At 43.0% G+C, this 17,050-nt stretch overlaps 1 protein-coding gene across 3 annotated transcripts; it reads left to right on the top strand.

Annotated features, from left to right (window-relative positions):
* Nucleotides 1-2,421: 2,421 nt before the first annotated feature.
* Nucleotides 2,422-15,179, top strand: cspg5b (chondroitin sulfate proteoglycan 5b). Of its 3 annotated transcripts, none has more exons than XM_056415010.1 (7): nt 2,422-2,657; nt 6,864-7,629; nt 8,439-8,627; nt 9,542-9,620; nt 10,102-10,164; nt 11,929-12,093; nt 14,025-15,179. In XM_056415010.1, exons 1-7 carry the CDS (start codon nt 2,576-2,578, stop codon nt 14,628-14,630), a joined length of 1,950 nt encoding a protein of 649 aa, XP_056270985.1. In that variant the 5' UTR covers nt 2,422-2,575; the 3' UTR covers nt 14,631-15,179. The 3 variants fall into 3 exon arrangements, with proteins under 3 accessions (XP_056270985.1, XP_056270998.1, XP_056270991.1); XM_056415023.1 differs by having other exon boundaries at nt 13,471-14,102; XM_056415016.1 differs by lacking the exon at nt 10,102-10,164.
* Nucleotides 15,180-17,050: the final 1,871 nt, after the last annotated feature.

The raw sequence follows: 17,050 nt of genomic DNA, 5'->3' as shown, positions 1-17,050 counted from the left end.
TACCTGTCTTGTGGAGACATCTGTTGAGACAGTCACGTCGAGGGTCTTGACTTTTTTGTGTCGGAAAAATGCACATTCCTATAAAATGAATAATCTAATTTGAAGGAAAATCCTTTTTCAGGAATATCTCATAGGCTCCAAAAATAGCTTTTTTTTTTTTTTTTTTTAGTGTTTAAACATGCAGACTAACTGAATATAGCTGGTCAGTATGTATTCCAATGAAGAGCAACCATATTGTTATCGTCACTTTCAAAACTTCATGAGATGGAATTAATACATTTGCTGTTTTCATTGAAAGATTGTAAAAGCTATTTTCTTTGGGGAATGACAACAACAAAAGATGTTTGTTTCATCCATTGTGGCTCCAAACACATTCTCTTATACGATCTTACCAACCTGCAGGCAAGTGATAAGTCAGGTGCTACATATTGTCTGCATCCATTTCATGTTACCGTCTTAACTGTTTAAAGATTTGTTTTTACCTTTTGCATTTCTTAGTTCCTTCGGACAATAGAAAATAATAATAATATACATTTTCAACTGACTGTTTTGTCAAACTAGACTACATTATACACAGGGCACAGTTTTTCTATTATTGCCAACTTCCTGAACAGCAAATTCAGATCAAATAAAACATTAAAACGTTTCTACTCAATCCCACTTGGTGTTTTATTTAATCATCCAAAGATATTTTAGTACCCAGTGTTTTTATAATGCTTCAGTGATGCCTTATATAGTGGAATAACTACCACGTCACATAACATACTCAGCAGACTGCTCTGCTTCTTATCTTTTGTCTGTAAAATATCTTTGTGTGTATCCCACTATTTACACAACAAACAAGGTGTGTCAGTTGTGTAGTAGCTTCTCCAGTGCTGGAGGAAAATGCACATTGCTGTATAACACGGCGTTGTCATCACCGAGTGGCAGCACTGCTCCATTAGTCAAAGCACCGTGAGTTTATTCTCTGTATCTGTCCAGCAGACATACGCCTCACTTTTGTCATGTCACAATGTGAATCTTATTCACACAGAATAAGATTGATTTAAAGTCATGGCAGTTCAAAAAAGGACAGGATTTAAGGTCCAATTGTTAGTCCAGCTATAAGAGAAATTAAAAGAAGGTTTAAATATTGCCTTGAAACCAAGAAGTGGGGAGGAAGGGCACACATGGAGGGCTCTGCGATCAGGGAAGCGAGAGAGAGAGACTCCAACAGACCGGCCTCAGCAACAGCTCCACCCAGTCAGTCAGAACCATCGTGGACCGGACAGCACCGGCCTCCAGGAGCCTTTTTCTGTGTCAATATCTAAAAGAGAAATATGTTGAAAGTTAACGTGTACTGCATACGCTACATACACAGGCTTCATGGGTGTAGATAGTGTTTAACAAGCAGCTTCTTCTTCTCCCCACAGAGTGGACGCTGCCACACACACTCTCTGACACACACAGGGAATGCACCGTAGGGAATTTGGACATCCTGTCCACCCCTCACTGTTCAACACAGGAACAGGATGGAGGAACCAACGTGGCCGGAGCACAACATGCACGCACAGGGCTTGGCGTTGACTAAGGTGTGCTATTCTTTCATTCTGGTTCTCAGTGAGATCCATCTGCTCCCCCTGCACAAGAAAACACGTTCTATTTGCCACCGTGCAGGCTGTGCTCTCATCCTTCCTGAGAATAGACAAACACTGGAATTCATTTAGTTGCTATCGGACAATGAGAGTTGAAAGATAGGATCTATGTGCTTGTGTATTTATCACAGCTATGTATGTATGTGTGTGTGTGTGTGTGTGTGTGTAGTGGGGCCCGGAAGCAATTTTGTTCTGCTCTGTTTGCAGGGCATCAGTGAACATTTTTCATAACCGCAACGAAAGAGAGACATCCCGCTCACACACATTAGCGGCGGTGGATTTGGAGCATATAGACGCTGCTGAAATCCCCCATTCAGCCCCACATCAGCTCCAGCAGCCCGAGGCTGGACACTGCTTGCATTTACTCGGGTGCGAGCGTGCATGTGCATTTGCACGTGCTGGCACTTTGACAAGCAAAAGCACTGTGCGCGCCAGACTTGCCTCGCTGTTCTGCGCCGCGCCGCGCGTTGCCGCTCATCGCCTCTGCAGCCAAAAGGCAAAGCAAGGCTTAACGGATCGCACACAGACAGGCGAGCAGCGGCCAATTCCGATCATCCAAATATCGTCTGCAGACCCTCCGCCGGTCGCGCGCACTATTACTACAGCTCCTCGCGTGCTGCCGACGGACCCCAAAGCGCAGTGACACGCGCGCGCTAAAAGTGTGGAGGAGAGGGCGGACGCACGGTACAATGGAACCGAACCCAACCCATTAAACGGTTGAGAGAGAGCGAGAGATAGAGATAGAGAGAGTGAGAGAGAAACACACACACACACAGCTGATGTAAGGGGACCATTGGGAAGGTTAAAGGCGAAATGGCGAAAACGGGCAAGATCTGAACTTTGGAGGATCCGCTGTGAGGATTATCGTTAACCCCGATCTGACCGGTAACGAGGAACGGGATCATAGTTTGCATCAGTGTGTCAACGAAATAGCCGACAGTATGGCGCGCGGTGACAGTCGTTTGGGCACCTGGCAGGTGCTACTGACCATCTCCATGGTCATCACCCCCCTGTCTGCTCACGGTAAGTCCAATGCACGGAGTCCCACCCTGTCGGTGCGTTTTTGCAAGCGAGCGCGCACGTGCGCGATTCAAATCACACCTGCATTGGCATATTATATGGAAAAGGACAACTGTCCATGTATGCGGGATGGAAATGCAATATCCATTTAAATTGTGTGAATTGATGGTTAATGGGCTCGCTATTAAATCATAGTGTCATCACGAAGTCTATTCATATAACACGCTGATAGGCTGATTTGTAATGATGTGCTATGGACTGACAGCTCATTTAAAATGCAAAATGCACTTATTGTAAGTCGCTTTGGATAAAAGCGTCTGCTAAATGACATGTAATGTAATGTAATAATCAATTACATGTTGCCATTAATAATGTCACTGCATGGACTTTTTTAGCTGCATTACAATTGCATTCGAAAGACTGTCAAATCCAATATGATTTCTGCCCAATTTCCTGTCATGGGAAGAGCTGCTGTAGTTAATGACACTTGAACCACGGCTCATGATCCATTCAATCTGATGCCCATTCAGAGTCTGAGGGAGGGAAGAAAACCTCACCTCCTGATGTGGACGAATTATGAGATACAAAGGCAACTGGCTTATTGTAAATGTTAGGCTACAGTCTATATATATATATATATATATATATATATATATATATATAGAGAGAGAGAGAGAGAGAGAGAGAGAGAGAGAGAGAGAGAGAGAGAGCAGTAGCCTATACTGCAGCGGTGCTGCTAAAACAAAGGCAGGATTAGGTGCACCTCGGCCCGGCTATAGGAGGCCTATTCACGGCGCTGAAAGGATTGAATTCCTCCAGACATTCAGGGGAAGCCCGAGACAACCCGGCCCGCTACAACCAACGCTCCCCCCCCCCCCCTTCTCATTTACTGTCCATCACGTGAGACACGGAGGGAGGCAGTGTGGAAACAAAAATCTGACAACCCTGCAGTCTCTGCTGTGTCTGGCACACATGTACGCGCGCGCTCACGCGCAGAAGATATAGTGGGAAAATGAAGGGGAAAAAATGGAAAAAAGGAAATGAAAAAAGGATAGCTATACTGCCGCTGCCCAGCAACAGGGTGGCTCGTGCACGCGGAAGGTCACCGGGGTTCACGTGTGCACGCGCTCCCCCACATCCCTCTCGCCGCCTCTCGCGCCCTCAATGTGGAACCAGGCGTAAACTGTGACATATTGACCGGTAAAAACACGCCAGTCGTCCTGTCTGTCATGCTTTGAACCCCATAAACCACGTGATTCATATGTCGACATGTGTGTTTCATTAAAAGGAGATTCACTTTTCTGGCTATATCTGGGTTGAATATGTGATAATGTGTTTTCTCTCCATGCATGACCCTTAAACTGAATATACCGACCAAATAGAAAGGAAAACCACACACAGACAATGAAACACAGAGACTTAAATGTACCAGTTATTTTAGAGATTTTAAATGTATTATTTTGCTTATAAAATATGAGGAAATGCCAATCATAATTCTTAAGCCCAAGGGGGATGAAGAAAATCAGCAAATATGTTCAATGGTTGCAGATTAATCAGTTTTATATCAGGGAATTAATTAATCAATCAACTAATCATTTTAGCTCAATGTAACACCAATAAGTCTATAAAAACATACAGAAACAGATTGTTCTCAATAGCCACGTAATGTGGATAACATCCAGACTCGGCTACTCTGAGTGGGTTCATACTGTGAGCTCCATCTGCCCTGCAGCCCCAGAAAGCTTACGATCATCATCATCTCGCCAACTCTTTTATTCGCATGCACTCACACACACGAGAAGGTGAAGAAGAAGAACATATTGTCTATTAACTGGGACCTTAATCCAAGAGCTGAATGAATATGGTACTAACAGTGTGAGGATGTGAATAAGACTAGTTGTGTCATTTAGCGGACACTTTTATCTAAAGTGACATCAGAGAACCATTCAGGGTGAAGTGTCTTGCTCAAGTACACATCGACTAGGGCGGGGATTGAACCACCAACCCCCTAATAGAAAGACAGACCTGCTACCACTGACCTACAGTCGCCATATGCCTTGCTGGCTTGGTGAAAAGGCTGATGGGAATCTGCACTCTAGCCAATAACAGTGACTTCAGGTATAGCCTGTGACCTCGGTGACAGCGTGATGCTCGAGGCGAAGAGCTGCAAAGCTACAAATCACCATTTTGAAGACGAAAATTGCCGAGAAGGGGAGTGCATGCGTTCAAGATGCTTGTCTTGCCCATGTAATCTCTTCATGTTCCCCCTTGCTCTTGTAATTGCTAAAGGACTGCTAGCCGCAGAACGCAGCATCTACGTCTCAACAGGGAACAAATTGGTAGATTGAACCTTTAAATTAAATTTGAATCAGTTGTAATCAGTCTTAACTGGTTGAGCATGTCCATCTCGTTCACGAACTCCCAACCATTCGAGTTCATTCCACCTCGGTTTTCCCAGAGATGGAGTTGGCGTATAACATACTGCCTGGCTGGCTGATTGATTGGAAAACAAGAGCGAGAGCACACACACTGGATCCTCTGTTTCCACTGCAACTGCCTCTCCCCACTCTTCCTTTCAACATGGCACCTCTTTACAGCTCACCATGGCAACTGCAGTCTGTGTGTGTGTGTGTGTGTGTGAGGTGAATCTCATGGTTCCTCAGCCACCACTACTCGTCTTTGTGACTCGAGGCACGTTCGATGGTTTCAGTTTAGCCTTGAATGAAGTGCCAGATACTGAACGCAGGGATCTCATTGGACACTGGGATCTCAGGGTGTCAGTGGGAGAGACGTTGTCCAGCCAAGTATTTTGTATGGTTTGGCTGTTTGGGCAGAGATGAACCAGGCCAGTGGAAAAGTGTGAAGAAGGGACATTTTGGAATTCTGTCAACTGCAAGGACTTCTTCCTTTCTTTCGTTCATGTCCATTTTTCCCTTAAAAAAGGAGGGAACCAGCTTTGTCCAAAACTAACACTATCCACTGACATGGTCAGGGAGCCTTTTCTCCCAGTTTCGAGGCTTTGTGCTAACTGGCTGCCGGCGGTGTCGTCACATTTAGCGTAGAAACACAACAATTACTCCTTCAAAATCAATGTATCCCCGAATGCCTGTCAAATGAGCTTCATGCTCATTTTCATGGTCATTCCCTCTGTACATTGTTTACGTAATTGTTGTAATTTCAAAGAGTCCCGTGGGTGTGAAAACGTGGTTGCACATAATTAGTTTATAATTATTGACCCGTTGGTGGCCTTCTGTATGTTAGAGGGATTTAAGACCTCCCTGTAACCCTTTTTTGTGTCTTTCTCTTTGTGTGTGTGCATCTTTTCCACAAGATTGTCAAGCACAGGAGCGTCTGACCAATTAGCCTCTAACCTATTGCTGTAAATCCTAATCTAATCCTCATCCAGTCTCGGTCACCATCAGAGCTCATTGTGCCTAATCCTACATCACTGCAGTTCGACGACACGTCAGACTTTAGCTCTTGTTCTGATTCCCTGGACAATTATTCACTTAGCTCTTGAATCGCAGCAGATTTTTTTGCTGCACTTTACTGCAATATTGTATTGTGTGTTGTCAAATCCATCTGAATTTAAGATGAAGGATACTGTGATTTAATAGTATTCTCTTAAAAAACTAGCCTGATGCAGCCACAAGGCATCTCTAACATAACTGAAGGGATCCATTTACATTATGAATCCTCATCCTTGGACCACAATCTGTATCAAACAAAACAGTCAGTACCTTGGGATTAGCTCCAATTAAAAAAAGAAAGGTCTATAAATATATATTTAGAGCAGTGTGTGTATATACAAGTCTTTGTCTAAAATTGTGTCATGCACATTTAGATTGTATGACACAGAATAACATTTTTAGGAAATTAAATGTCCTTTTGTGAGTTAGATGAGAAGTGTAATACCCCTGTCATCTTTGTATCAATGTTCTCAACTATCTCTTGACAAAAAAGTGACTAAATGTATCTTACAAATTTCACAGCATAACTTCAAAGAGATGGGTGTGTATCGGGTCTGATACAAATTACACAATTGAGCTAAATTATGAGAAGCGTAGCATCAAGTGTTTTTGCAGCCCGACCCATGGTTGATATCTCAGCCTGTGGTTAGAACCTTTTTTTGTTAAATCTGACTCTTGGAAGTCCCTCAACTTTATTGAAGTGCAATATTGAATGACCTTTTTTGTGACTGACTCACAGGGAGGCATTCACCGAGCAGGCATCATCATCACCACCACAACCAATCCTCTTTGAACAAGGAGGCCCTGAACACCCGGATGGTGCTCAGTGATGACTCGGCCGAGAGGGACCACCTGATAGGAGCAGGGATCGGGGCTCAGCTCCCACTCAGCTCAACCAAACATCACCAGTCTCACAAACGCGCCCACCTAGACGTTGAAGAGGAGGACTCACCTGTGGGGGACGAGTTCACCGCTGGAGGAGCGGGTCCAGACCAGCCCGGAAACCCCATGTCCGATGACGTCATCACCGTGGAGTTTCACAGCCCTGCGCCGGATATTCTACCCTCTGATGTTAGTCTGGATTGGGCCAAAGCCCAGAATCAAAAAGGGGGAGACCCAACTGCATGGACCCTTTCTGACTTCTACGACGACTTGGCCCCTGATGACGACCTCTCAGCGCTAGACACGACTCCAGAACCTGAGCCCAAACCTTCACCCCCGCCTGAAATGGAGGATGAAAATCCACTCCTGGCTGGATCTCCAGCTCTTCCTGACACCGTGAGGCCTAACATGGATAGCGCGACCTCCTTACCAGCTACTACCATGCCCGGGATGGACAAAGGTGATGGCTTAGGCTTCGGTGGCACCATGGGGGCCGACGGCTGCAGACTGGGCTTTGTGCGCTCTGGACCTGGAGTTTGTGTGTCTGAGTGTGACGTCAAACCCAATTTCTGCTTCAATGGAGGGGTTTGCACCATGGTGGCAGGAATGGGAGCCTTCTGCAGGTGAGCAAAACACAAACATGATTACAGTCTTCTTTTCTTCATAATTGTAAAACATGAGGGAAATGTCTGTTTTTTTTGTATTATTTATAAGCATGTAGCGACTTTTTATAGAAAAGCTTGTACATATGTGCGGTACAGTGTGTGAGTGGCAGTCGGGATTGTTAGGTGAAAAACATTCCCCTTTTTATTGTCTTGTTGGGATGATTTTCACTATGTTCCCTTTCCAACACAAAAGAAAAGATTTGCTCAATACAGTAAGGTCAGAGAGGGACACACACGCACACTCCCTGTGCACATACACACACATTCACAGTCACGCCTCGATAGCACCATCTGTTCCATCTAGTAGACTCAGTGTAAGCATGGAGGACCGATGCTCATCTCAGATGCCCGCTGAGTAACAGCGCACACACGTTAACCCACACCCACTCATGCGGGCACACGTTCAAACACCCGCATGCTATTGCACAAAGAAAGACGGTAATATGGAAAAAATATACACACACACACAATCAAACACACACACAATCACATGCACATATGCTGATCCTTTGATCTCATTCAAGGTTAGGCTGCAGGTTGAATCCCTACTTTGCTGGACAGACCTCAGGACACGATGTCATCAGCTCTGCTTATCATTTACTCAGGCTTACATGCTGTGACTATAACTATGGTAAATATGGTTGTGCAGTGGGTTTAAAACTCTTGGCTTTTTTTTAGACAGCAGGTAAGCAGAGAGGGAGGTTGTTTCTGATTGTTTCATTGATTAAAAAAGCCAATATGACCTCTTTGTGTCACTTTACATCCAGGTGCAATGTGCAGGACTACATCTGGAACAAAGGTGTGCACTGCGATTGGGTGGTCACAGAGTTCCAGGTGATGTGTGCGGTGGTGGGCGTGGCCTCCCTGGTGCTCATCCTCCTTTTCATGATCATCGTGTTCTTTGCCAAGAGGCTGCACGGTCTCAAGAATGAGAACAAGCGCCTTCGCAAACGCAGGTGTGTGTGTGTGTGTGTGTCAAATGATGAAGAGGGCACACTCAAAAAAATGATTCAAGCCCTTCTTAGAGGTGACACATTTAAATATTGTTTGATACATTTAAATAAATCAATTACAAAAATAGATATTTATATTTAATGGGTGTAACACAAAATGTATGAATTCTTTCATTTATTAGATTTATTTAGGTTAGATGGTGTGCATATCAACTCAAAATAAATGTGTTTTATTGAGGACTACCCTTTGCGCATGCGCCAGCTGAAAATCAGTTGTTTGCATGAGGTGAACACACTTTCAGGGCTGTACGGTGGTGTAGTGGCTAGCACTGTCGCCTCACAGCCAGGGGGCCGTGGGTTCAATTCCCAGTCGGGGCGTTCCTTCTGTGTGGACTTTGCATATTTTGTTTGTTAGTTAGTTTATATTTTGAGTTGGACAAACACAAATTAATTTAATTTAATGAATATCGTTATTTTATTTTAGATGTATTTGATACAAATGAGTTGGACTAACTTAATTACATTTTATTGCACTGATGTACTAAATTTGAGTTGGAGTTGCATATAATTATTGGATGGAAAACCTGCCAACAATTTAATTGAGTTCATCCAATGAGTCATTTCTTTGAGTGCATAGGACCAGTAGAGGGGGAGAGAGGGAAGCAGGGAGCTACATGGAGGGGAAGTCCATTGGGGTTTTTAGATTCACCAGCCACAATGTCATCTTTAGAGTGGATCTCATCCTCTTTGTTATCCACTGAAATATTTAAGTTCTTAGAACGAGACATGATATGTGTTTGTGAATAGCGGTTGTCTAGCAGAGGATTTAAACCCAGTTTCACATTGTGCACAGCGACACAGGAAAATATGAACCATAAATATTTCTGACAAACATCTCTACCTTTGCCCTCCTGCAGTAAGTTCCGCCCACAGAACAGCGAGCCGCAGACAGACGGCCTCTCCGTTTCCACAACAGCCGACTGCTCGCAGCCAAACGTAAGGAAACTGTGTGACACCCCTCCGAACGCTCCCCAAGCTCACACTCACAACCTGGCGTACTATGACAACATTATCTGTCAGGTACTCTCCTCGTGTTTATTCTGCTTTTTCTCCTTCCAGTCAACGTCTATGTTTACCATCTTTGTCTCACTTTTTAATCCAATCCTCTGCATCTACAATTTAGTTTCTCTTTGTCTGTCTGTTGCATTCTTCATGTGTTTTCCTTTTTGTTCACGGTGTTTCTCCTGTGTTTTCTCTCTGCCACTTTACATAGTGTTTTGTTTTTTGTATTTGTCTGGCACTGCCTTTCTGTGTTTATGCATGGCCATCTATCTGTTCCTATATCCACAGTACTCGCACCAACTGACCTCAGCTCGTAGTGTTATGCACACATCTGTGTAAAGTGCCCCGTTAAATGGGATTTCCACCTCCAATTTCAATTGTATAGTATGTGTGTGTTTAATGCTATCCCCATCAGAGGCCGTCCACAACCAGCTATAACTGGGAATATAAACCCAGACACTCTTATAATCACTTCCAGGTAAGCACAGCAGACATGTTCACATTGTGCTTCAGCAGTTTCCCCTTCCTGGCTTTATTTGAACCCACTGTGCAACGGCTTGAAGCCAGATTTGGCTCCCCATTTACTACAAGCCTCACTTCCGCAAACTCTTCCTGCATCTGAACTTCTATCCGCTGCATTCCAGGTACACTGTAGGTTGAAAAGGAAGAATCAATTCCTCGCAAGGAATTCTGCAAATAGTTGTGAAGCTGTGTGATTAGAGAGCGAGTTCCCACGTCGGCTGCCTCTCTTCCCTGTGTCTTCACAGCTCCCTGAGAAACTGAAGGAGAAAGATGAGCCTCCATTTTGTTTTCACTGCTGGCTTTACTCTTGTACCGATTAAGTCCAGACAGCCATTTTAGGGTTGCAGGTTCCCCCTTTTTACTCTGACCACGGTTATGCATGTAGTGCTTCTAGAAAAGTGAGTTGCATAGCAGCGTGTGAGTTTCTATGAATACATATGTACGCATTGATGCACTGATTTCTATCTGTGATCCCAACAACCACTCAGTAACCGGGTTGCTAAGTCAACACAATATATGGAGTTATGATACATGCTTAAATCTTCAATCTTGATAAGCAATGATGAAACTTGTTAACTGAGATTAACCACAAACACCACATACGGTTATAACAGAACAAAGACATTTTGCTCCCGGAACTTTTAGCTTTTTAAACTTGTCGTCTCTGGCGTGAAAGGGCGTTTAGCAAGTGTTGTTCAGCAGTCGCCAGTGTGCCCGATCGATGGTGCCCTACTTACTGCCTGCTGTGCCTATGACCTTCCGATGTCTGTGACATGCCAATCAATTGATAGCTTAGTAATTTACAAACTGGCACATGCAGATATATACAATAGTTTGGTAGTCATAGACAAACACAGCTTTTCAAATTATTATTGCATGCAAAAACACACGACAGACTGATGGATTTTCAGTGCAGTGGTTATAGATGTGTGTCTGTGACGTATGGATGCTCTAAATGTCATGTCTAGAGGTTACAAACTGCCTGCAGACAGTTGGTCTGCATTGCAGTTTTTTAAATGTCAGAGGTCCAAATGGTATTTCTTTAATACGCTGAGGCCTGATTAGTTAAATAAATAAAGGGCTACAGGTGCAGAATCAGCCCATGCAGTAACCCGTATCAGCTCAAGAATGATTATTTCTGGCATAAGGAAGAGCTTCCTGGGAGATGTCTTGCTTTGGATATTGCCGAATTATACATTAAAATGTTTACTTCATTAAATTGTTTTAACCAATCAAAAGTGCTCAGAATACCCAGCATGAACAACGGGCCTGGAATGTCAGTTATAGTTATACTATTATCAGGGCAGGGTGCAGAGGGCAGACTCCCATGAGCTTCCTCCGATACACATAGCTATCCTCTTCTTTCCACCTTTCGACCAGGGGGCTTACCTGATGGTGTAATGCACAATGTCACGCAATTATTCTATTTTGTGCACGTTTTGTTAGAACTGCAACTAGAGTGGTTTCCTGTCAGATTATTTCTTAGTCCAGTGACATGGTTGTGTCAAGAAATGTTACCCCATCCATTCAAATGATTTTGATTTTAAATACAAGAGATTATAAAAAAAAAAAAACTAATTATGGTGGAAAAGCTATGAAGTCTTTAGGCTCTGGCGCACTTTGCAGAACATCTACTTACGGAAGTCCTATGAGTGTGTGTGTTTGTGTTGGTACATGTCAGTGCGAGGCATGTATAACAAGTGTGAAACTCTCCCTACAGGATGACTCTCACAAGCAGGAAGACCCGTCAAAGCCCCCACAGGTCAAAGAAGAGGGGTCAATGAATATCCTCAACTCTCATTCCCCCAAACACGAGAACAACCGTCCAACCTCTGTTGCTCACGACCAGGGCCACACCCCGAACCACACCGAGGAAAATGCCGAGGTAAACTCGCTCCAGAACAACCTGGTGTAATATATCACCATATGTCAAAGTGTGCTGTTGAAGAACCCGACTAAAATATTTAACGAGCACACAAACTACAGCAAATTGTTATATATTGTTGCACAGTGCATACTGTGTATTTGTAACAGTCCAATCAGGCCTAATGTCAAAAGTAAGCACAACATACAACTTGAGAAGCACAATAGTCCTGTTTACAAGGCGGCCACTCCGATAAAGATCAGATAGTGGCGCCTCCTTTCTTTCCTCTATCGCCTCTTCACTGGACTAACATCTCTGGCTTGGACCAACTAATGACTTACTTTCCTCTCGACTGATGCCCTGCCTTGGTCTTTGGCCAATGAACTCTAGCTTCTTCATTGTCTCCTCTCTTATTTACCCAAACTCTCCCCCCTCCCCTCTGCCTGCCCCGCCTTTCCGTCTCTCTCTGCCCGCATGCTTTGTTGTTATTGACGAAAAAAGTGTCTGAAAGCGTAATATTTGCAAAAGTAAGTGGAAATCAAGTGAATCTGTATTTGCGAAATATTCATGTTTGACATTGCTAATAGGTGGATTCGTCTAGATTACATGAGGTCAAAATAATTGCTTGGAGTTAATATTTGAACCTACAGTATACAATAAAATCTTGAAAAAAAATGTCATCATGAAAAATCATCTGAAAAATCAAAATTGCCTTTAATCTTATTTATTCTTTATTTCTGTATTTTTTTTTTCAGAAAACTCAAATATCCTTTCTCTAAATATTAGAATAAATATAAAAAAAAAGTATACTAGTAAATCAAAAAAATTGTAGAATAATTTATTAATTAAAACAAGGGTGTGTTTTGGTCTGACTGACAAACAACACCCACAAGGGTTTTTTTTTTTTTTTTAAAATCTGAGGAACAAACAAAATTTTATGAGATAGGATTTTTTTTTTTCTGATTTTATTCATAATCAGCAATGTTAAAAGATAAAAGGCTTTTTAATATTAGCCAGTTGATAATGAATGAAGAATATGCAATTTTTTGTTTTTTAATTGCATTACAGAAAATAAAGAACTTTATCACAATATTCTAATTTTCTGAGACAGTCCTGTATACATATATTACACACGCTGTGTCTTGGTTTTCAATGTGATTTATAATATTTTAATGTACTTGAGGTTCTTTTGTACTTTTTTGGGTATGGAGGATTATAGTTCAAAATTGTTGGAATAAATCTTTTTAATTTTACCCAGCTTGTCCCTGTGTGTTGCTATGAGCTCTACTTTCCTTCTCGCTCTCTTTTTCTCTGCATGTCTGCTCATGATGAAGCTAACTACTGCCCAAACTCCCCTGCCAATAATTACTGACCGCTGACCCCGCTTTTGTGCTCCAGTACGCTGCTCACAGATTACACCACGGAAACAATGCCTATTCAGCACCATGGACAGCTCTCCAAAATGAATGGAAGCTCCTACAGGAGCGTAAAAAAAGTATCCCTCTCAGAACATTCATATATTAAGCAGTTATTTTAGTTAGAACCCCAGTGTGGTTGCTGGGAATACGATGAGGAAAACATGACATTTAGTGGAGACCAAAAAACGGAGCTAATTGGCGAGTGAGTATTGGACTTACATTCACTCGGTGGCCACAAACACGACTGGATGCTAAATGTGGTTCCATTTGCTGGTGGAGTAAAAAGGCAAGTGTTGTCAATATAACTCAAAAGGCATAACATCATGGTGTGTTCCCAGCGTGTTTTCACTGCCCCCAAGTGGCTACAAAATCAGTTGTTGCAGATTTAAGATAATGTGCCTGTGCCATGGGCCTTATTGTCTCATAATTCACCTATGCTTGCATTTCTTTGTATATTTAATATTTCTTAATGTTGGCCTGTGTGACTGTTCCTACATTGTGCCTTCCTTCTCTGTTGCCATATTTCTACATCAGGATGAAGTCACTATTGGCCTGGAAGTGCTCCTCCCCAAAGAGGCCAAGCTCCACTCAGAGACCAGCTCACCTCTTCAGTATGACGTCTTCCTGTACAAGGTTGCCAACAATGGAGACTCCGCCTCTCCCAGCCAAGCCCCTCACACTCGCAGTGCCACGTCTAACGCCTCTCAGCCAATACCTAAATCGGCCACACCACCCATGACGCCCAAATCCGCCAAGGTGCCTAAGTCGCCCAAATCACCCAAAAACACCAAGGAACACTCTAGTAACCATGACCCCTTGCCCGGGAGGCACTCCTCACCTTGCCGTCACCCCTCTCCCGGTCGCCACCCGTCACCCAGTCATCACTCCACTCCTAGTGGCTCCCATCACTCTCTCTCTCATAACAAATGCATGCCCACCTCCTCCACCCCACCTCAGTTCCGCAGGCCCAGAGGTCGGTCGCTACTCCCCGGCTCAGAGTGCTCTGGGACTGGAAGAGAGTACCAGACTGGACACATTCGTCCATCACCCTCCTCCCCTCACCTCACCCAACCTCCACCATCCCCATCCAGGGTGAAGTACAGCCCGGTCAGCACTCGATCTCTGCCACTACTCTCTTGACCTGACCTCGACCCAGAATCATACATTCACACGCACAAACATCTGTCTTGATCTAATCAGCAATATGTCCATCATAGCTCTAACTTTTATATGAGTGATATATAGATTATCCATCCATCTATCATCTATCTTTGCACCCTGCCCCTCATGTTCATACAGAGGAGGAGCATGCTATATGGTCTTGTTCCATGGAGCCAGTAAACTAGAACAACTCTGCATACGCCACATTCTCTCAAACTCAGACATGGATGCCCCAAAATACACACGTAGAACACCACGGGGTGGCTGCAGCCAAACATTCACACCCTCATGTAAATAATAATAACCTCTCAAAGCTCAGGTTTCTGCTCATACAAGCACAAAATGAACCACTACATGTGAATATGTTCTCCATGGTGCCAACGTCAGTAAGGTGTCATATAGGTTTACACCATTAGCCTTTGTATTATCAATGGTTGATATAAGTATTTTGCTATTCACTGTTTAAGATTATTTCATGTTTTCACAGGCGTTTTGGTATGTTTTCATGTTTCTAATCCTCAATAAATGGACAATACAACAAAGGGTGCAGTATTGTGTTCTAAAGGTGGGGAGAGGTAAGAGGAGAGTCAAGGAAACAGCGAGGATATGACGGCCTCTGCCGCCCCCTGGTGGTCACTGCAAGCACTGGAGCTCCAGGCATTATCAGGTTTAATACTATATAAAAACAGTAAATCACCGAAATCCTACGTCAGCGGCCTGTGTCTATCTATATCATGAAATACAGTGTATTGATTATGTGGCCTGTCCGTGCTTGAGACTGTTCGCTGAACAGAGGTCACTGAGGTCACGAGGGACATTTCCTGGCAACATCACGCTAAAACCGAGCGTAACAGGAATACAAGAAAATATAGAAAGGAGTTATGAAGTCTGTGGGCTGTCTTTAACATAACGTGAGATAAACTTAGCTAACTAACTAACTAGCCACCATTAGATAACTTTAGTGGTCGGACACAGTTTATGCTCCAAGCAGTTGTTCAATTAGGCCGATTAACGCTCGCTATCTTTAGCGGTGCACTTTCCACGTTGAACTTTCTTTTGGTGTCTCGTGTATTATTGTATTGATAACATGTGAGTAAAACACGAGAACAATAGTAGGCCAGTGCATTATTTTTCCGTGAATATAGAACAATTTAAAGAAACACATTATCGACCGTTAATTATAATTGAACCGTTAATAACATTTTTGAAAATGTGGTTTACCACGTGGGGCGCTATCACAACACCAAAATTACTTGGTTTTGTGATAGTGCCCCATGTTGTTATTAAACAAATATTATACAGATATGAATGTTATTCTTAATTTCTAAATACTCTACCTTTGACATTATAGAAAGATAGATAGATAGAATACAATACAATACAATACAATAACATGATTTTATGATTTTGTCTCCAAGGAAAATACGTGATTTATAGAGCACATGTGGATGCTGTCACAGAAAAAAAACATTAAAACAATTAAACTTGAAACATGTCAGATAAAACATACTCACCGACTGACACGGACTAAACACACACAGATCATTTCATTCCCTTTGAATAGTTTTATAGTTTCTCCTGCACTTTTTCCTCATGTTGTCACTGTATTATTTATAACGTACTTCTTTCTTCTTTGGACAAGAAGGTGCTCTACCACTTGCAGAAGGCCGCTCTGTTTCTTCGGGCCATTCCAATTAAACATCTAGGGCCTATTTCACACAATGTGACCTCCTCCAGGGTGGTTAACAGCTGCGGGCGGCAGTGGCTCAGCCAGCTTATGTTCTCTAGCTATTTCCTGGATGAAAAGCACCTTCTCATTCCAGATGGATTAGTTGAAGGTGAAGTGTCCTTCCTGCTGTACCTATTTATCAGAAATAGGCTGTGTTGACATGAAAAGGGTAATTGACAGGTTTTAAAATGGAGCGTCCGTTTCCCTCAGTGACACTCGGGCCTCTGAAGGGCCCTTCTGTCCTGCTGCACCTGCAAGGTGCTTCCAGCGTGTCCTTCATGTGTCCTCAGTTGTTTGGAGCCGCAGCATTGAGATATGTTTACAAGGACTATAAGAGCTCTGTGACGCGGAAACTAAAAATACTTTTTTGAAAATATGAGGATGTTTTTCTCTGAATCGTTTTGGTGCATGAAATAATAGAGTTGAACATTTAAAATGTAAAATTAGCTGCAATAAAGCAAACGTCTAAAGAAGAGCTGTCCGTCCTTTAAATGCATGCATAGTCACGATAGAAGAAAAACACAATACATTTAACAACGTTAAAAAGATGATTCTTGTGGAATAATAACCAAACTCTACCGAGAGAATATTTGAGGAAGGTGGGAAACCATCCACGATAAAATAGTGAATGGGGAAAAAAGATCCTCATTAATTTTATTTTTATGACTTA

This window comes from Pseudoliparis swirei, chromosome 1 (assembly GCF_029220125.1).
Source record: "Pseudoliparis swirei isolate HS2019 ecotype Mariana Trench chromosome 1, NWPU_hadal_v1, whole genome shotgun sequence".
In the NCBI taxonomy this organism is placed as follows: domain Eukaryota; kingdom Metazoa; phylum Chordata; class Actinopteri; order Perciformes; family Liparidae; genus Pseudoliparis; species Pseudoliparis swirei.
The sequence above is the reverse complement of the archived record's forward strand: the minus strand, read 5'-3'. Positions and strand labels throughout refer to the sequence as shown.